General features: G+C 65.4%; 2 protein-coding genes across 6 annotated transcripts; one reads left to right on the top strand and one right to left on the bottom strand.

Moving 5' to 3' along the window:
• Positions 1-271: 271 nt before the first annotated feature.
• NAB2 (NGFI-A binding protein 2) lies at positions 272-5423 on the top strand. Of its 3 annotated transcripts, XM_064734747.1 has the most exons (7): positions 275-1268; positions 2181-2982; positions 3202-3335; positions 3755-3806; positions 3964-4096; positions 4176-4376; positions 4490-5421. In XM_064734747.1, the coding sequence occupies exons 2-7, from the start codon at positions 2188-2190 to the stop codon at positions 4582-4584; spliced, it is 1410 nt and encodes a 469-aa protein (XP_064590817.1). In that variant the 5' UTR covers positions 275-1268; positions 2181-2187; the 3' UTR covers positions 4585-5421. The 3 variants fall into 3 exon arrangements, with proteins under 3 accessions (XP_064590818.1, XP_064590817.1, XP_064590816.1); XM_064734748.1 differs by lacking the exon at positions 4176-4376 and having other exon boundaries at positions 272-1268; positions 4490-5423; XM_064734746.1 differs by lacking the exon at positions 275-1268 and having other exon boundaries at positions 1836-2982.
• A 9-nt stretch (positions 5424-5432) lies between these two features.
• On the bottom strand, positions 5433-17889 carry STAT6 (signal transducer and activator of transcription 6). Of its 3 annotated transcripts, XM_064734743.1 has the most exons (21): positions 17690-17889; positions 15319-15602; positions 14119-14248; positions 13885-14023; positions 12319-12402; positions 11929-12233; positions 11701-11832; positions 11428-11616; positions 11270-11357; positions 11058-11180; positions 10861-10953; positions 10513-10719; positions 10342-10436; positions 10117-10253; positions 9862-10008; positions 8954-9023; positions 6941-7066; positions 6755-6856; positions 6585-6650; positions 6252-6398; positions 5433-6175 (listed from the first exon to the last, which is right to left on the bottom strand). In XM_064734743.1, exons 3-21 carry the CDS (start codon positions 14232-14234, stop codon positions 5998-6000), a joined length of 2544 nt encoding a protein of 847 aa, XP_064590813.1. In that variant the 5' UTR covers positions 14235-14248; positions 15319-15602; positions 17690-17889; the 3' UTR covers positions 5433-5997. The 3 variants fall into 3 exon arrangements, with proteins under 3 accessions (XP_064590813.1, XP_064590814.1, XP_064590812.1); XM_064734744.1 differs by lacking the exon at positions 15319-15602; XM_064734742.1 differs by lacking the exon at positions 17690-17889 and having other exon boundaries at positions 15319-16759.
• Positions 17890-19213: the final 1324 nt, after the last annotated feature.

Here is a 19213-nt window from a genome sequence, read left to right as displayed (position 1 = left end):
GGGGGTGCTGCTCTCCGCGTGGGTCCGTCCCCTCCCCTCCACCGTGGGGCGGCGGCCGCCCGTGGGCGGGCAGCGGGGAGCGGGCTCGGGCGGCCCCCCCGCTCCCCCTCCGCGGGCCGTGGGCGGCGGAGCCGGGAAGCGGCGGGGCCGTGGGCGGAGGATGTGCGTCAGCCGGGGGCAGCGCCGGGGCTGGGAACGGCCCCGCCGCGCCGGACGCTTGCTCGTGGAAAAGGGAAAAATGGAGGGGGGGGGCGTGATAGGGGGGCGGTGGGGAGGGGGGTGAACCGGGGGGTTGGGGCAGGACCCCCGCCATGGGCACCGTGCCCGTGCGGGATGCCCCGGCTGCTCCCCCGGTAGCTCCGGGGATGCGCCCCGGGCACCGGCGCGGGCCCCCCAGGCCGGGCAGGATCGCGCGGGGGCGGCTCTGGCCCCACGCCAGGCGCCGGCCGCGGTATAAATAGCACCGAGCCACGCAGGGCCGGAGCGGGTGCGGGCCGTGACATCCCCCCCGTGCTCCCTCCCGCGGGAGAGACCCCGGTGCTGCGGGCGGGGGGCTCCAGCATCCCCCAGCCCACCCGAGAAATCTCCGTCCGCTCCCGTTATCGCTGCTCCCCCCGGAGCCCATCGGTGGCAGCGTGTGCGTGCCGGTGACACCGAGTGCCAGCGCTCCGGCACCGGGGGGCACTGCCGGGACAGCGGTGCCGGTACTCGGAGCATCCCCGCGCCCGCTCGCGTTGTCACCGACACCGGCGATGCTGCGAGCGGGGATTCGGGGCGTCCACGCCAACACCGAGCACCGCGCCTCCCTTCGGGGGCTTCTGCCTCTGCCACGGACCCCCCGGTGCCACGCGTGTCCTGCCCGCTCCCTGCCGGGGCTGCGGGACCCCCGGTGCCGCCGTGCAGGGCGCCGCTCCCCTCCCGCTGCTCCGGTAACGGGGAGAGGGAAGAAGGGGGCCCGGAGCTGCCGCCCCCGCCGCTGCCCCCCCCCCGTTCCCCGCGCTCGGCGGGGGCGGCAGCCGCGGGATCCGCCCCCGGGGCCTCCCACGCGCGGCGCAGCCGGGGCCGCTGCTATTTCACGGTCCCGCCCGTGTGGGCGGCGCGCAGAGCGGCGCGGCGCGGCGGAGGGAGCGCGCCCGGCCCGGCCGCGGGACCCCCCGAGCAGCGGCACCCCCCGGACCCCCCGGTTAGAGCCGGCCCCGGAGCCCCCCCGCCCCTCCCCGGCCGCCCGGCGGGGCGGGCGGAGCGGACGGAGGCGGTTCCAGGCGGCGGTGAGCGAACGGGGGGGGGACGGCGGGGAGGGGATGGGGCACACGGGGGGCACCGGGCAGGGCGGGAGTCCCGGTGGGACCGGGGGGAGCGGCGGAGGGGGGCGGAGCGGCGGGGGACACCGGGCAGGGCGGGGTGGTGGCCACGGGGATCCGGGAGGGTCCGGGATGCACGGGGAGAGGATGGCACCCACCGGGGGCACCGGAGGGTACCGGGGGGGGGTCGGGAGGCTTGGCAGCGTTAGCAGCACAGAGGGACCGAGGGATGGACAGTGGGGGTCACCGGGTAGAGCGGAGAGCCCGGGGAAGGGGCGACCCCGGTGGGGCCGGGAGGAATCGGGGGGATAAGGCACAGGGTGGGCTCGGAGCACCGGGCAGGTGCGGGGATGCTGCGGGAGGATGGCCCTGGTGGGACCGGGGTGGGGATGGGGGCACCGAGCGGGGCGGGGTCACCAGGGAAGGGTGGCCCTGGTGGGATCCAGGGGACCCACAGGGGAACAGGGCACGGCAGGGCAGGGGGATATTGGCCATGGTGGGATTGGCACTGGCACTGGAACATCACCCCCGGGCATGGGGGGCTGGGGGAAGCCCCCAGATGTGTGTCCTGCCCTGTGTGAGGACCTGGCATGGAGGGGATGCTGGCTGGGGTGGGCACAGGATGGGCACAGCCCAGGGTAGGGGTTGGGGTGAGGGTGACCCCGCTCCTGTCTGTGCCACGTCCAGGGGCTGTGGCTGCAGGGACCGTCCCAGTTTGGAGCACATGGGCGGGACTGGGCGCCCTGTGGGGTTTAGGGACACTGGACCACACGGGAATGCTCCTTCTGCCCTGTACCAGGCCTAAGGGTGGGGAGAGCTTTCTCCTGCATGTCCATCTGTCCGGTGGTGAGTCCGTCTGTCCTCTCTCCACCACCACAGGCTCGTCATGGCCCTGCCCCGCACGCTGGGGGAGCTGCAGCTCTACCGGGTGCTGCAACGTGCCAACCTGCTGGGCTACTACGAGACCTTCATCCAGCAAGGGGGGGACGACGTGCAGCAGCTCTGCGAGGCGGGCGAGGAGGAGTTCCTGGAGATCATGGCGCTGGTGGGCATGGCCACCAAACCCCTCCACGTCCGCCGCCTCCAGAAGGCCCTGCGGGAGTGGGCCTCCAACCCAGGGCTCTTCAGCCAGCCCGTGTCGGCCGTCCCGGTCAGCAGCATCCCACTCTTCAAGCTCTCCGAGGCCGGTGGGCGCAAGGCACTCAGCAACGGGCACGCCAGCCCCGGAGAGGCAGCGGGCAAAGGGGGTGGCAGCGCCGGGACGCCCCCAGCCCGCAGCCCCACGGAGCCAGGGGAGAAGCTGTCACCATCAGCAGCTCCACCGTGGCCGGGAAGGAGCACCCCCGAGTCGGAGGGTGGAGGGGATGAGGAGCCCGGGGGTCCCCCCTTCTCCCCGAGCGGGAGCAGCGGGGAGCAGGCGGTGGGCACGGAGCTGGAGCCGGAGTTGGCACGGACGGTGGTGGAGAGCGTGGAGAGGCTGCTGCAGAGCTGCCCTCGGGGTGGCGAGGCCGAGCTGAGGGCGCTGATGAAGCTCAACAAGAAGCTGGCCAAATCTGTGGGGCACATCTTCCAGCTGGAGGACGGGGACCGGCAGAAGGAGGAGGAGATCCGGCGGCACAGCGCGATCTACGGGCGCGGCGAGGCCCGGCGCCGTGAGGGCAAGCAGCTCACCCTGCACGAGGTGAGTGAGCTCCGTGCTCGGAGTTCTGCGATGTGCTGGCTTGAGACATGGGACGGGCACTGGGGTGGCTCTGGGGGTGTGGTGAGTGGGTGGGATTTGAGCTCTCCTCCCACGCCAGGCTGGAGCTGGCGCTGCCTTAGCCGAGGGTTGTGTGGGTGGTGCTGTCCCGTGGGTGCTGCCGTGTCCCTGTCCCCGCTCACGCATCGTTTCTGCCCCCAGCTCATCATCAATGAGGCGGCCGCCCAGTTCTGCCTGCGGGACAACTCGCTGCTGCTGCGGCGCGTCGAGCTCTTCTCGCTCTCACGGCAGGTGGCACGGGAGAGCACCTACCTGTCCTCGCTCAAGGTGGCCAGGTGAGCCCCGAACCCCACCCTTGTAGGCCTATGGGGGTCTGGCTGTCACCCCATTGCCCCCAGCACTTCTGGATGGGGCAGCACCCTGTGGCCCCCAGTTCCCCTTTGCCAGCGTGGGAGGTTTCTGCCTGACCTCGGAGCGTGGGACGTGGGGAGGATGGGAATGACGGGGATGCCAGGCGTGGGAAGGGATGCCAGGCAGCAAAGGGATGCCGCTGGGGATGCCCTATCTCTTGCCTCCATCCCCAAAGTCCCCTGCCCACCGTGCCAGCGCTCCCTTTTCCCTTTGCTCTCCAGCTGCTTCCCTCTTCTTCCCACCCGCAATTCCATCCGTGCCAGAACCCCACCTGCCTGGTGGCTCTGCCCACAGCCTTGCTGTGGCCACCCCCACGCCTGACACAGCCCCTTTCCACCCCCAGGGCCCATCCCGAGGACAGCGGCGCCGTCGTGGCCAAGCGGCTCAAGCAGGAGGTGGGTGCAGGTGCAGGGGGAGCAGCGTGTGCAGGTGTGCACACCTGTGAGCGTGGGTGTGACGCTGCAACGTGCCCGGGGCTGCCCATGCCAGCGCCGTGGGTGTTGTGGGGTGGGTGGTGCAGGGGATCTCTGCTCACCTGTGTGCACCTGGCAGGCTGGAGAGCAGAGCCGCCCTGAGCTCCTGGCACTGCCGGTGGGGCTGGAGCCGCCCGGCGCCGGGTACCGAGCCAGCTTGGAGGAGGACACGGGCAGCATCTCCGGGGAGAGCCTCGATGGCCATTTACAGGGTGAGTGCGGGGTCTCTCCCTTTCTCTGGTGGTGCTCGGCCCCCTCTCCCCGCGCTGATTGTCGCCCCTCTCTCGGCAGCGGCGGGCGCTTGTCCCCGGCTGACCCCTCCGCCCGGCGCGGCCCCGGACGTGCCCCTCGGCCTCGCTCCCCACGGGCTCTGGAGCCGCCACATCCTCCAGCAGACGCTGATGGACGAGGGGCTGCGCCTGGCCCGCTTGGTCTCTCACGACCGCGTGGGGCGGCTCAGCCCCTGCCTGCCGGGGAAGCCCCCGGGACCAGGTGAGCCCCCCGAGGGGCCGGGGGGGCTTTGCCGCGGGCAGGGGTCAGGAGGGCACCGCTGCCTTGTGCTGTAGAATCGTGTCCTGACTCCATCTCCCGTGTTCTCCCCGCAGAGTTCGAGGACGGGCTGGCGGAACGGGGTCCTCCGGCCCCCCCAGACCCCCCTCGGGGCACCATCAAGGTGGAGCAGGAGACCAGCAGGCAGTGAGGCCCCTGTAGCCCCCCCGCCACCATTAACGAAGCAATAACGTGCTGGGGGACGGGTGCGGCGGCGCTCCGGGCCCCGGGGAGCTTGGGGACGGGAGGGGGGGTCTTATCCACAACCCTCCCTGGCCCCCCTCCCGTCCCACAGCGACGCTCTGGTTACCTCAGCCGCGGCGTGATGCGAACTCCCCGCAGCAGCAATACCCTCATCCCGCCCGGCTCCGCTGCCCCAGGGCTGGGGAGCCCTCGATGGACTGGAGCCCACCCTGGAGAGCCCCGTGCTGACCGTTCCCCCCTCCCCATCACAGCTCGGGGACAGACGCGTCGCACTGTGCGCTCCCCCACGTCAGCGCTGCCGCCCACGCCGGGCACACGGTTCCCCCCCCCCCCACACACACACACCCGCACCCGCAGCGCCCACGCAGCAGCCGCCAGCCCCCTCCCCGCAGCACGTGCCAGCTCACTGTGCACCCCCCCCAAACCCTGCGACCCCTCCCCAGCACCGCATCGGCTGTAAATACCCCCCCACAAACCCACACCCACACCCCCGCACGCATCCCCCCCCCGCACCCCGATACCTGCGTGTGCTTCCAGCATGGTCCCTGTTGTGCCGGGGGGTGCCACACGTGCCAGGGGGGTGGCACCCCCTCCCAGCACGATGCAGGCGGCTTTGATGGGCACTGGGGAGGTGCTGTTCCCCCCCCCCCCCGACCCCACCCCAAAACCCCTCCTTATCCCCCCCCCTCAATCCCTACAAACCCAGCCCCGGGGTTCCCATTCACACCCCCACCCCCCCGTTAGGACTGTGTGGTGTCTTTTTAGAGCATTAGCGACTCTTCCTTTGTACCGTGTACAGTAGATTATTTATTTTGTTATTTTGGAATAAAACTTTATTTTATGGCTTATCTTCCTACCCCCCTTGCTCCAGCCTGGAGGTGGGGAGGGGGAGTGACGAACAAAAAACCCCAAAGCAAGCGCTGACTGCGGGGGTGCGGGGAGGGTCGTGTCCCCCCTTTCCATGGGGGTCCCGGTGTGTCCCCCCTCCTTTGCCGGGGGCACCGGGCTGGCACCTCCGCCCCGGCGCCGTTCGCGCTGCCGCCTCCCGCCCCCGCGGTGACTCATCCCGGCGGGCGTGGGCTGGGGGCACCGCGTGCGGCTGCTGCCGGTGCCCCCCACGCAGGACGGGGCCCCCCCAAACCCGCACCCCTCACCCGCGGACCCCCGGGAGGGGCGGGCAGCAATGCACGGAGGTTGGGGGGGGACAGGGGTTACCCCTAATCCCCCCAACCCCGCCTTTCCCCGCTGGAGTTTTCACTCCTGCGGGAGTCGTAGCAAGTCCATGAACCCAGCAAGGCTGGGAGGGAGTGAGGGGAGGGGGTCGCAGTCCGATGTCCCCCTCCCCTCACCAGGAGCCCCCTCACGCGTGTCCTGGCCGGATGCTGTCATCCCACCGTGCATCCCCCAGCCCCCAGGAGGACAGGCTGGAATTGGAGTACACGCTGTGCTGCTGGAGAGGGGCAAAGGGGGGCAACGGGGACACCTCCAGGAGGTGCTCCAACTCTGAGGCTGATGGCTGATCCATGCTGGGCGACATCCTGGGGACAGGAACAGCAGGGTGACCGGGTGGGGACTGGGAGGGGCTTCCCCCTGCTGCCCCCTCCCCGTGCTTACCACCGCGGAGGGCTCTGCAGCGACGCTTCCTCCATGAGCGGGAACGGGGGCAGCTCGGGCATGTCCACGTCCTGCGGCTCCGCTGAGGGACCCGCGGGCAGCAGCTGCGGGACCTCCCCGGGCAGGAACTGGTTGGGCATGAAGGGTCTGGGGTGGCAAAGAATGGGGTAGAAACTGTGCCCCAGGGCACTCACCAGCCCCAAAGTATTGGGGGGCACTGCTTGGTTTGTGGGGGGCTGGTATGGGGCTCTGCCAGCTTGGCATTGGGTGGGGAGGGGGTAAAGGGGTGCACAGGGCATGGTGCCCCCCTTCCACCTGTGTGCCAGCTCTTACCCAGGGGTCCTGAAGGCAGGGTCCTGGCAGTGGGACAGCGAGGGAGGCGACAGCATCTGTGATGGGCTGTGGGGAGCAGGAGCCCTCAGAGAGAGGGGAACACCCCTGAAATGTGCTGGGGGTGGTGGGGTGTCCCCCATGCCCCCCACCCTGCCCTGCCCTGCTCCTACCTGTGGAAGGGGGGGGTCAGCCTGTCGGGCACCGTCATGATGCTGCTCTCAACCGGGGGGTACCCCCCGGGCATGGGCTGGGGGCAGAATGGAGTGGGGGGGCTGCAGTGCACACACACAGAGGTTCAGATTGAGGGGGGGGCACTGCCACAGCCCCCACCCCACGCCCCACAGCAGGGCACTCACCACATGGGGCCCAGCAGTGGCGGCAGATTCTCAGGGGGCAGCTCGTGCTGCAGCATGGGCAGGTTGAACATCTGGGCCTGGGGGGCCTCGGGGGGGGCCCCCATGGTGCTTGGAGGGTGCTGGTCCCTGCAAAAAACACATGGAGGCCATCAGCACTGCCAGGTCCAGGCTCCACATGTGCCAGTGGGTGCTTAGGGGGGCTCTGAAGGGGGACGTGTGCCAGGGGGGCTCTGAAGGGGGACATGTGCCAGTGGGTGCTCAGGGGGCTCTGAAGGGGACGTGTGCCAGGGGGGGCTCAAGGAGACTCTGAAGGGGCACATGTGCCAGGGGGGGCTCAAGGGGGCTCTGAAGGGGGACATGTGCCAGTGGGTGCTCAGGGGGGCTCTGAAGGGGGGACATGTGCCAGTGGGTGCTTAGGGGGGCTCTGAAACCGGACATGTGCCGGGGGGGCTCTGAAGGGGGGACATGTGCCAGTGGGTGCTCAGGGGGTTCTGAAGGGGACATGTGCCAGGGGGGGCTCTGAAGGGGGACATGTGCCAGTGGGTGCTCAAGGGGGGCTCTGAAGGGGACATGTGCCAGTGGGTGCTTAGGGGGGCTCTGAAGGGGGACATGTGCCAGTGGGTGCTCAGGGGGCTCTGAAGGGGACATGTGCCAGTGGGTGCTTAGGGGGGCTCTGAAAGGGGACATGTGCCAGGGGGGGCTCAAGGGGGGCTCTGAAGGGGGACATGTGCCAGTGGGTGCTCAGGGGGGCTCTGAAGGGGGATATGTGCCATGGGGGGCTCTGAAGGGGGATATGTGCCATGGGGGCTCTGAAAGGGGACATGTGCCAGGGGGGCTCAAGGGGGGCTCTGAAGGGGACATGGTCAGGGGGTGCTCAGGGGGCTCTGAAACCGGACATGTGCCAGGGGGTGCTCAGGGGGCTCTGAAGGGGACATGTACCATGGGGGGCTCTGAAGGGGACATGTGGCAGTGGGTGCTTAGGGGGGCTCTGAAGGGGGAACATGTGCCAGTGGGTGCTCAGGGGGCTCTGAAGGGGGACATGTGCCAGGGGGGGCTCTGAAGGGGACATGTGCCAGTGGGTGCTCAGGGGGGCTCTGAAGGGGAACATGTGCCAGTGGGTGCTCAGGGGGGCTCTGAAGGGGGACATGTGCCAGGGGGTGCTCAGGGGGGCTCTGAAGGGGGACATGTGCCATGGGGGGCTCTGAAGGGGGACATGTGCCAGTGGGTGCTCAGGGGGCTCTGAAAGGGGACATGTGCCAGGGGGTGCTCAGGGGGCTCTGAAGGGGGACATGTGCCAGGGGGGGCTCTGAAGGGGTGACATGTGCCAGTGGGTGCTTAGGGGCTCTGAAAGGGACATGTGCCAGGGGGGCTCAAGGGGGCTCTGAAGGGGGACATGTGCCAGGGGGTGCTTGAGGGACTCTGAAGGGGGACATGTGCCAGGGGGGCTCAAGGGGGCTCTGAAGGGGGACATGTGGTGCCAGTGGGTGCTCGGGGGCTCTGAAGGGGGACGTGTGCCAGGGGGTGCTTGAGGGGACTCTGAAGGGGGACGTGTGCCAGGGGTGCTTGAGGGGACTCTGAAGGGGGACGTGTGCCAGTGGGTGCTCAGGAGGCTCTGAAGGGGACATGTGCCAGGGGGGGCTCAGGGGGCTCTGAAAGGGGAACATGTGCCAGTGGGTGCTCAGGGGGCTCTGATGGGGGACGTGTGCCAGGGGGGGCTCAAGGGGGGCTCTGAAGGGGGACATGTGGCAGTGGGTGCTCGAGGGGACTCTGAAGGGACATGTGCCAGTGGGTGCTTAGGGGGGCTCTGAAGGGGACATGTGCCAGTGGGTGCTCAAGGGGAGGTGGGAGATGCACAGACATGCCCAGCACAGCTTGAGGGCCCACAAGGGGCTCTTTGCCCACCAGCACAGCTCTGTTTTCCCCAGTCAGGCATTTCCCCCTGCTGGCCAGGGGTCTGTGCAATGCCTGGCCCATGTGCACACACCTCCAGCACAGAGATGGCCTCACACCCACCTTTCACTCTCCACAGTCATCTTGATAGCAGTGGAGACGTAGCCCCGGCCGTCCTTGCCTGTCTGCTCCTCTGCTCAGGGAGGAGAACCATCCATGAACCACCAACCCCACCACGTCCTGCCAATCATCTTTACCAGCCCTAGCTGCCCCTGCAAGCCCTGGGTGACACCCATAACCCCCCTGAGAGCATTGCTGGGGTGCAGAGTGTGTGTGACACCCTGAACCTCAAGTTCATGGCAGAGCTGCAGACCACCAAGGGGCTCCTCAAGGAGCACCACTTCTTCCTGGCCCAGAAGATCTTCAATGAAGAATGGCAGGTAGGTGAAAAATTTTGTAATGTAGGGGTCTGAGGCCATATATCTTGTAGGATAGATCATGATACGACCACTGCAATGGGGAAGAAGGTAAGGGAGTAGAAGTCTGTTTTTAGGCTGATGGGGACTTTGAAGTTTATAATTAATTTTCATTCTCAGAAGGAGGTGAGAGGATGGGCCCCTGCAGCCCAGGGCCCATCCAGGCCCTCCTCACTCACTGTTGCAGTGACTCCCAAATGCCTGGTCCATAACCCCCTGACCTCAGAGCATTGCTGGGGTGCAGAGGGACACCCCCGGACTCACCCAGGCCCTCCCCACTCACTGTTGTCAAAGGCCTGGTCCATAACCCCCCTCACAGCATTGCTGGGGTGCAGAGGGGGAGCCCAGGACCCATCCAGGCTCTCCCCACTCGCTGTTGTAGTGACTCCCAAACTCCTGGTGCATAACCCCCCTCACAGCACTGCAGAGGGGCACCCCAGGGCCCATGCAGGCCCTCCTCACTCACTGTTGTACACCTGGTCCATAACCCCCCTTCACAGCATTGCTGGGGTGCAGAGGGGGAGCCCAGGGCTCATCCAGGCTCTCCCCACTCACTGTTGTAGTGACTCCCAAAGGCCTGGTCCTTGGGGATGTTGGGGTACAGGTTCCGCAGCTGCCCCAGGTCCCGGATGCGGTCGCCCAGGGAGCGGATGGACAGGTCCTTGGCAGAGAAGGGCTGGATGTTTTCCACCTGGCTGGAGCCTGAGCGAGGGGAGACACGTCACTGCATTCCAGTGCTGGTTCCTGGAGCTGCCCACACCCCCTGGCAGGGAGGACCCCTCCCCTGCACAGCACCTGACCCCGTCTCACCGTCCTTGCCCCGCATGACGTAAGCGATGGTGACGCCCCCGATCTCGGAGTCGCTGAAGCGGAGCAGGAAGGTCCCATCTGGCTGCATGCTCAGCAGCTTGCACACATACTGCTTGCTGATGAAGCCCATGATGAGCCTGGAAAGGTGGAGAACAAGGATCAGGACCACCCATGGCAGTGGGGTGGGATCAGGACCCCCTCAAAGCCCAGCCCTGGGGCACCCACCTGTCCGACCAGTAACTTTTGAGGCATCTCTTGGTGAGGTCCAGGACTCCATCAAACCACTGCCAGAAGGTGAATCCTCGGCCAGGGAGGATCTCCTGAGGCAGAAAGAAGCCATGAGGCTCCCCACAGCCATGCTGGCCCCTGCCCACCTTGGCCATCCCTCCCAGTCACCTTGTTGAACTGGGCCCAGGAGACGTGGCGGCTCTGGAAGTCCTCAGGGCTGGCACTGTGGTCATTGAAGATCTTCTGGGCCAGGAAGAAGTAGTGCTCCTTGAGGAGCCCCTTGGTGGTCTGCACCTCTGCCATGAACTTCAGGTTCAGGGTGTCACACATCTTGTCCCAGGGCACCCGCTCGGCCACCACAAAGGGCACTCGGTCCTGTGGCCAGGCAGGGGGACATCAGGACAGGATGCCCACCATGTCCCACCCCTGGGCTCCTGCTCCCACCTGCACTGGTGGGAGTCCAAAGCCCAGTCAGCCCCAGTTTCCAGCTCCTTCCCTGCAGCTGGTGGCACTCACAATGTCAGAGAAGGCGTTGTCCCACAGCACGGTGGCTTTGGCGTTGTTGTCCTGGTTCCCGTGGACGATGACCACAATGGGCAGAGACAGGACCTGGGGGCACACAGTGTCCCTGAGCCAGGCGTGGTGGCTGCCCTGGGACTGTCCCAGTGTCCCACAGGGGAAGGCTCAGCACATCCAGCCCTATCCCATGGTACCTGGAGGTGGATGGAGATGTTGCCGGGGGTCAAGGTGACGTTGGTGCTGAAGAGGACGGCGCATTTCTCCTCCGTCACCGACTCTGAGCCCTTCCGCTCGCAGCGCTTGATCTTCTTCAGCAGCTGGGGAGAGAGAGCTGAGCATCCCCAGCCTCAGGACCCCCAAAAACCCAACGGAGCCCCCAGCCCAGCCCCTAGCTGGTGGCACTTACCACGTTTTTGAAGTTGGCACAGCAGTTCCCGCTGGTGGGGTTGGTCTCCAGTGCCACCGTGTTGTGCAAGATCTCCCCCGTGCTCTCACTGGGTAGAGAAGGGGGTCAGGGAGGGAATGGTGGTGGGGAAACCCCCTTCCCTCACACCCACTGCTCACCTGAGGGTGTTGCTGTAGTTGCTGAGCTCCAGCTCCCGTGCCTGCTTCTCTGTCACCATGTCAGCCCTCACCACGTAGGGCTTGGGCAGCACCTTCAGCAGCCGCGGGCCCAGCAGGAACCGCACGCTCGCCTGGAACTTGGTCTGGGTCTTCAGCACCTGTGGGGGCTGCTTCTCCACCAGGAAGGAGCTGAGGGACAAAGGGACACCGTGGCACTTGGCACAGCCACCAGACCCACCTCAGTCCCTGGCCACCACAGCCTCCAGGTGTTACCTCTTGACCAGGCTGGACAGGACCTCGTTGAAGCGCTCCAGGAGCCGGGGCAGCAGCTCAGGGCCCAGCTCTGTGCTCGCTGCCATCACCTGCTGCTGCAGCTGGAAGTAAACCTCGACCAGGTTCTCACACCTGGGAAAAGGGGGACACTCAGCACCCCATCCTCACTCACCTGGTGGTGGGAGCAGGTTGCTCAGGATCCCCCAGCTTTGCTCTGTGCCCCCTCACCTCTTCTGCAGCGGCGCCAGATTCTCCTCAAAGATGGCCCCATTCCCTGCCAGCTGCTGTTGTCTCTTCCAAATCTGGATCCTCTTCAGGACCTGCTGTTTGGCCGCCTCCAGCTCCTTCACAGCCTCCAGGATGAGGGTGGGCAGCTCTCTGGGAGCCACGGGGCTCTGCACAGCCCCATCCCGCCCTGGCCCCTCCTCCTGGAGCGCCTGGATCTCCCGCACTCGGTGCTGCAGCCGCTGCAGCCCCAGGCTGAACTTCAGCTCCTCCTGGCGCCGGTGGAAGCTGAGAGGCAGGTGATGGTCCTGGGGCAGAGCAGAGAGGGGTCAGGGCGGGTTGTGGGTGGCTCTGCACCTCGGGGTGCCCGGGAGGAGGGCAGGGGGCACCCACCCGTTTGAGCACGGCTGCCTTCTCGCCCTCCAGGACGGCTCTGACGACGGCCACCAGCCGCAGAGGGTCGCGGCAGAAGGTGCTCTGGGGAGGGGGACACAAATTGGGGGTGTCAGGAGGGACACCCTTGCCCCCTCCCACCCCTTCTCCTTCCCACAACACCTGGACAACGTAATTCAGGGGTTCTGTAACAACCACAGAGCTGATTTCCAGCTTTAAAACCGCTTTAAATGGCGCACAGAATCATGGGATATCTGGAGTTGGAGGGAACATCAGGATCATCGGCTCCAACTCTATTTTTTTTTGGTATAAAAAGTAGAAGAATCAACTTCAAATAGAGAGAAAAAAAAAAAATCCAAACTGAAAGGATTCCTGTGAGCATTTCCTCCAGCATCCAGCCTGACACCTGGGGGAGACTCTCCCAGCTGCCCTGGGTGGATCAATGCTTTGCACTGAAAAAAAAACAGGGAGAGGAATTCCCCTGCTGGCTCTGCCTCCCGTGTCCCTGTGCCAGCTTCTGCGGCCTTCACGCATTTCCCAAATTAGCAACTTCCCAAAACAGCAGCAGAAACGCGATGGGGGAATGGCTGATGACGTGCTTGGTGGGTTCCTGTGCCGGTGGGAGCTCCAGTGTGGGGGTCTGGATGCAGCCCCGTGGGCTTTTCCAGGGAAAATTTGGAATTCAGGGGATGAGAAGCCCAAGTTTGGCTCCCATCTGCACCCTGTGGTTGCCCATCCTGGGGGTCACCTGGCCACACCAGCACCGAGAGCAGGGAACAGCCTGGCTGGGCATGGAGAAATGAAGATTTGGTGTTCTGGGATGAGGGATGGAAGGAGGAGTGAACACAGGAGGGCTGCTCTGCGTCAGCATTTTAAATAATAAAAAATCCCTAAGCTGAAACATCTGCTTGTTTCCTACAGCAAAAAAGCAACAAAGCAACAAAGCAACAAAATCTTGTTTTGAAAAGTCACCCTGTTCCCCAGAAGTTGTGACTAAAGCTGATCCCTTCCCAAATGTTGAATATTAAAAAGGTCTGTTACCAAAAATAAGCAGAATTTTCAACCAGAATGGGGCTCTGGGAGTGAGCCCTGCTCAGCTGTGGTGCTCCGAGCTCCACTGGCCAGAGGAGATAAATCAGAGGGTTGTGAAAGAGACAGAGCAATTCCAACAGCCTTGATAAGAGAAAGAGCACCAAAAATGAAACTCAGAGCTCACGGCAGGAGGAAATGCAGACCCACAAAGCCTGGAGGAAGGAGAAATCAAACACTTGAGCAGAAAATGGGGAACATCTGCAGAGACAGCCCTCAGATGCCAACAACTGGGGGCTGAGGGGCTCGAGGGGTCCCCACAGGACCATTTCAGGGAAGATGTGGCTGCAGAACCTCAGACAGCAAAAAAAATCCCAAAACCCCAATAGCTGAGTCTGTTCACTGCTCACAAGCCTGGAAAATTTTGTCACACAGGGACCATCCTGAGGCATTGAGCCCTTCCAGCATAAAATAACCAAGTTTTCCTGGGAGCTGGCTGCAATCCCAGCGTGGCCCAGCCCCAGGGTCCCTGCACACCTCGATGTTGCTGACTTGCTGCAGGATCTGGCACTGCTGCCCGTCGCTGCCGGCAGCGCTGCGGAGTTTGTCCAGCATGTCTGAGAGCATCCTGCTGGCCATGCTGGTGCAGAAGGCATCTGAGCCATTGATGAACTCCCTGGAGAGGGGAAAAGTTGGGAGAATGGGCATGGATCCCACTCCTACCCCTGCGTGATCCCCAAGTTCCAGGGAGGAAGGGTCTGGGGGACTCACCAGGGTTGGTTCTCCAGCCACTCGGCCAGGAGACAGCGCAGGCTCCGGGGAAACTCCGTGGAGAGGCTGCTGAACTCCTCTGGTGGCATGTGGGACACGAGGTTCCACAGGGACATCGTGGAACAGTCACCTGCAGACAGGAGAGGGGATATTGACCACTTGAGCAGCCCCAGCCAGCCCTTGAGGGTCAAGAGCTGCTGCTTGTCCCTCCACGTCTGAACCTGCTGCTCCACTGGGCTGGGGCGGCTGGGGAGGAGGAGGAGAAGGAGGAGGAGTGGGAAGGTTGATCCAGGATCAGCTTCTTGGGCAATCCTGGGCGGGCTGGCAGCCCACTTGTGCCTCAGTTTCACGAATCTCTGGGGATTCCCTGCTTCTTTTGCCACAAGGATTTTCAAAGGGATGGGCAAGTGCTGCTGGACTGGGCATGGGAGAGCTGGAAGAGTGTGGAACTCCTGGACAGCTGGAGAAGTGTGAACTCCCCTAAACTTGGTGAGGCTGTTCCTCTGGGGTGACCCCAGTGAGGTGGCTGTGCCCCAGAATTTCCTCAGGTGTCCCTCACAAGGAGGGCCCCTCACACTCAGTGGACTGCAGAGATCAGGAAAAGCAAGAACAGAACTGGAAAGAGGCTTTACATAGGAAATTCTACCTGGAATGCCTGGGCTGGAGACCCTCACACTCAGTGGGCTCAAGATATCAGGAGAGGCAAGAACAGAACAGAACTGGAATGAGGCATTACATTGGGAATTCCACCTGGAATGCCTGAGCTGGAGGCCCTCACACTCGGTAGGCTCCAGAGATCAGGAAAAGCAAGAACAGAACTGGAATGAGGGAATTCCACCTGGAAATTCCACCTGGAATGGCTGAGTTGGAGGCCCTCACATTCGGTAGGCTCCAGAGATCAGGAAAAGCAAGAACAGAACTGGAATGAGGCATTAGATTGGGAATTCCACCTGGAATGAGGGGCTAGATGGGGAATTCCACCTGGAATGCCCGGGCTGGAGGCTCACGGCCCCACCGCACCCCAAGGTGGGCGTCGGAACCCCAACACTCCCAGCCCGTCCCCTCAGCACTGCCCGCGCCTCTTCCCGGCAGCTCCCGCCCTCGCTCCCGCCCCGCTCGCCCCCTCAAGCCCCGCCGCAGCCCCGCGGGCCCGCCCGGCCAGGGGGGTCTCCAGGCGCACACACACAAACACACACACACCTCGCTGCCGGTTCCGCCGGCCCCGCCCGGGGCCAAGGCCCGATCCCGCGGCGGATCCCGCAGCGCGGGCGGCGTCTCACAGCCCAGCCGAGGGGCCGGGCAGCGGCGGGACCCCCGGGGCGGCGCGGGCCGGGCCCGCCGTGCCCTCAGGCGAAGGGGCGAGCGCGGAGCCGCGGGCACGGCTCGAGTCCCCCCGCGGGCAGCGCGTTGTTCCCCACGGGCCTGGGCCGCGCGGAGCCGCCGAAGGCGTAGGGCGGAGGTGGAGCTGAGAGACTCCGAGAAGCCTGCGAGGGGAAGGAAGCCGGCGTCACTGGGCAACGTCGCGGCCGGAGCAAACAAACGCCTGCGGCCTGCCCGGAGCCCTGAGGAGGGAGCAGCCCGGGGCTCGCCAGCCCTCACGGTGGCACCCCAGGAAGGCACCGGTCATGGTGGCTGCAGGTTGACGCCTTCCAGAAATGCTTTTGCTTTCGACTTCACGCTGCCCGGAGTAAACAGATTCCAAGGATTCACTGCGGGGCATGAGGTGACTCCCAGGGGTCAATGCCCGGTGGGAAACGCACACAGCAGTTCTGGGAATGCTGCTGGGCTTTTCCCCACAGTCCCAATGGGATTCTTGGCAGGAGGGGGAAAAGCAGCCTCTCCTTTTGCCACCCTCGAGGTTAATCCCCATGCTCCTTCCCCATTAAACCTGTATTTCTGCTCAGCCCTGGGAAGCAGCTGCTGACTGGAAGCGCCAACCCGGAGCGTAAGCCTTAAGCCAGGCATGCCTGGATCTGCTGGGAGCCTGCAGGAGAAGCTGCTCTGCTCCCTCCTCCTCCCACAGCCCAGGAGGAGCTCGAGGCGGGGGATCTGCCTTGTCCCCTCCTGGCATCAATCACAGCAGCTCTTTCAGCCCAGGCGTGCTCTGAATCCTTCCAATCCCAATTTCCAGCTTTCCCTCTTCTGGTTTTCCCAATTCCCTCCTGGGGGCAACATCCCATGGGGACCCTCCTCCAAGAGAAAACCGAGGTCGCAGCTGTGTTATAGCCGGGAAAACCGGCTCGACACGGGGCAGGACACAACACAACACCTGGGGAGGGGGAGAAGCCGCCCCCCACCCTCTCCCCCTCCCCAAACCCTCTCTACGCAGCCACTTTCGCTTCCTTCTCCACCCAAGGGCTTTGCCTACCCGTGAGGCTGGGCGAGAAGGTGGCTCAGGAGGAGCCCAGGCTCGGAGGGGGGGCTCAGGGACCCCCCAGAGTCTCAGTACGAGCTTTGTGCTGTCACTGCAACAGGAAACCTTGTTCCCAAGCTGGAAGTGCCGTAACACTCCCCGGCCGCTTCCCGGTCCCGGGGTGCTGCCGTACATCCCACGGATGTTACTCATTAACCACCAGCCCTTGCTGGCAGCCAACCTCAGCCCCCAGTCCTCGGGCAGGCTGTGTTGGGGGGACAGGGATGGATCCCACCCCTGGCCATGTCCCCTCTGCGATGTCCCAGCCTGGATCTGTGATCTCCCAGCCCTCTGCACCCTCCTCACCCTGCGGGGGCACCTCAGAGCACGTTCCCTATCCTGCCCGCAAATTCCTCGAGGCTTTCTCGGATATTCCAAGGTTTTCCAAATGCTATGAACACCCGGACTTCTCTCTGACTCTGTCCTCACCGGGAGGAACCCGAGGGACATTTCTGCCCCTCAGCGTGCCTCAGTTTCCCCAGAGTGCTGAGGACGCCACTGCTGCCAGCCGAGGCTGAGGCCAGAACACAGGACACGGTGGGACACTGGTGACAGTGCCACGAGGAGGACACCCACGTGTTGGGGGCATGAAATTTCCTCTGGTTCGTAGGAAAAGGAGCAGGGCCTTCCCAGCCGACCCAGCCCAGGATGACTCACAGCTCCGGGAGCCCGGCCTGGATTTGGTGCCGCTCCCGTCCCAGGAACTCACTGTCGAGGTCCATGAGTGGGAGAGGGGAAAGAAGGGATCTTCCTTTGCCCCATGCATGCCCTGTCCCTAAACAGTGCCCAGCCAGGAGAGTGGGGTGCCAGCAGAGCTGCATGCCATCCTCAGTAGGTGCTCCGGACTTCGGGTGGAGCTCGGCCGCATTTCCACCTCTGTGGCCGATGCAGCCTCGGTGCCACCAGTCCCAGAGCCCCTTCCCCATCCCCATCCCATCCCAAACACCCCAGTGAGGGGCTGACAAGGGGGACCTCCCCCTCAGCCTGTCACACGTCGCACTGCCCACCCCCAGAGCAGGGAGGTGTCCTTGGACAGCACCCCCAGCCCCGGGTATCCCCCACCTCTGGGATATCCCGTCCCACCCCGGTTCTCAGCTCGGTGCCCCGAACCGGGAGGTGCCAAGCAGTGGCAGAGCTCCCGGTCCCGCCCACCGTTACCTGGCGAGAGCAGCCACGGGCAGGGGGCGGCCGCTCCGGCCGGTCCCCGCGGCCTCTCGTTCACTCCATAGCGGCGGCGGGCGCGGCCGGTCCCCGCTCCGCCGGGAAGCGCCGAGCGCAGGAAGAGGGAGGAGACGCGTGAGCGGATCGATGGGAGGGCACCGGGATCGGGACGAGTCCCGGCAGGACCTGGGATCCCCGCACGTCGCCACCGAGGGGCTGCGGCACCCACCGGCTCGGCGTCCGTCCCATATCAGCCCCCACCCGGTCGTGACCCCACTCTTGCCCCGTATCTCCCATTCCTGTCCCTCTTATCAAGACCACGCTCTTACCCCAAATCCCACTCGTGACCCCCATGCAGCCCCCACACACCCACTGCTCGTACCCACGCGTGTCCCCCCGCCCCATCTGTGACACCCGCTCCTGGCCCTACTCCTGCTCTAATCAGGTCCTTCTTTGCCGCCCTTCCAAGCCCCCCGCCCACCCCCGTGGGTGTCCCGGTTCCGTGGCACCGCTGTTCCCGTGCACACCGGGCCGTTGATTCCGGGCTGCACCTTCCCCGCACGGTTTGAACCCCGGTCCCCGTCCTGGGATTCGTGCCCGTGGCTAGTCCCGGGCTGTGCTGCGCCCTCCGGTACCGAACCGAACACGGGAGCGGAGGCACTGAAAGGGGTGCTCGTTGCTTGGGGGGGAATTGGTTCTTCATGGGGGGTACCCGGCCAGCCCCGGGGCGCTCCTTCGACCGCTCCGACCCCCGCGCCCACCGGAGCGGCGGGGGCAGCACCGGGCACGGCCGCCTCGGGGCCGCTAGGGGGCGCTGCCGCACCGCGGTGCTACCGGGGCGAACCGAGGGCTGCGGGGCCGGTGCTGCCGGGGCTGGGGATGCGATACCGGGGCTGGGGATGCGGTACCGGGGGTAGAGATGCGGCACCGGGACCGGGGATGCGGTACCGGGGCTGGGGATGAAGTACCGGGGCTTGGGATGCGGTACCGTGGGTGGAGATGCGGTACCAGGGGTGAGGATGCGATACCGGGACTGGGGATGCGGTACCAGGACTGGGGATGCGGTACCAGGACTGGGGATGCTGTACCGGGGGTGGGGATGCGGGACCGGGGGTGGGGATGTGGTATCGGGACTGGGGATGCGATACCGGGGTTGGGACAGGGCTGTTCCTCCCGGCTCCTCCCGGGAACGCCAGTGAACTCTCGGTGCTGCCATTCCGAGCATCAAACGCGCCCGGGGGTCCCGCGAGCGCGGCTTATCCACGGTGTACCGGAACATCCCGGGAGAGTGGAAACCCGTTCGGGACTGGAAAAGGGCTTCCCGGCCTCCCCACGCCCCCGCCCAGGACGGTCTCGAGTGCGGAGGGGGCTGTGGGAGGAATCAGAATCTCACCCGCTCCCCGGGTCCTGTGCGACTTTTGGGGGCTCTGGGGGAATGCGAGGTACAGAACCGGCCCCCAAAACCCCTCCAGCCCACCGGGTTACACCTCGATTTTTGCCACCCCGGCACTTCTGCCGGGG

Source organism: Zonotrichia leucophrys, chromosome 29, assembly GCF_028769735.1.
Source record: "Zonotrichia leucophrys gambelii isolate GWCS_2022_RI chromosome 29, RI_Zleu_2.0, whole genome shotgun sequence".
Lineage (NCBI taxonomy): Eukaryota > Metazoa > Chordata > Aves > Passeriformes > Passerellidae > Zonotrichia > Zonotrichia leucophrys.
The sequence above is the reverse complement of the archived record's forward strand: the minus strand, read 5'-3'. Positions and strand labels throughout refer to the sequence as shown.

Bases quoted from the DNA above. Each gene is read 5' to 3' on its own strand.
- NAB2 (XM_064734747.1), top strand. From the start codon at position 2,188: ATGGCCCTGCCCCGCACGCTGGGGGAGCTGCAGCTCTACCGGGTGCTG. The intron at 3,336-3,754 runs GTGAGCCCCGAA...TTCCACCCCCAG, and splicing joins TCCTCGCTCAAGGTGGCCAG to GGCCCATCCCGAGGACAGCG. The intron at 4,377-4,489 runs GTGAGCCCCCCG...TTCTCCCCGCAG, and splicing joins GGGGAAGCCCCCGGGACCAG to AGTTCGAGGACGGGCTGGCG.
- STAT6 (XM_064734743.1), bottom strand. From the start codon at position 14,234: ATGTCCCTGTGGAACCTCGTGTCCCACATGCCACCAGAGGAGTTCAGC. The intron at 11,181-11,269 runs GTAAGTGCCACC...CTCTCTCCCCAG, and splicing joins GTGCCAACTTCAAAAACGTG to CTGCTGAAGAAGATCAAGCG. The intron at 6,651-6,754 runs GTAGGAGCAGGG...TGCTCCCCACAG, and splicing joins CTGACCCCCCCCTTCCACAG to CCCATCACAGATGCTGTCGC.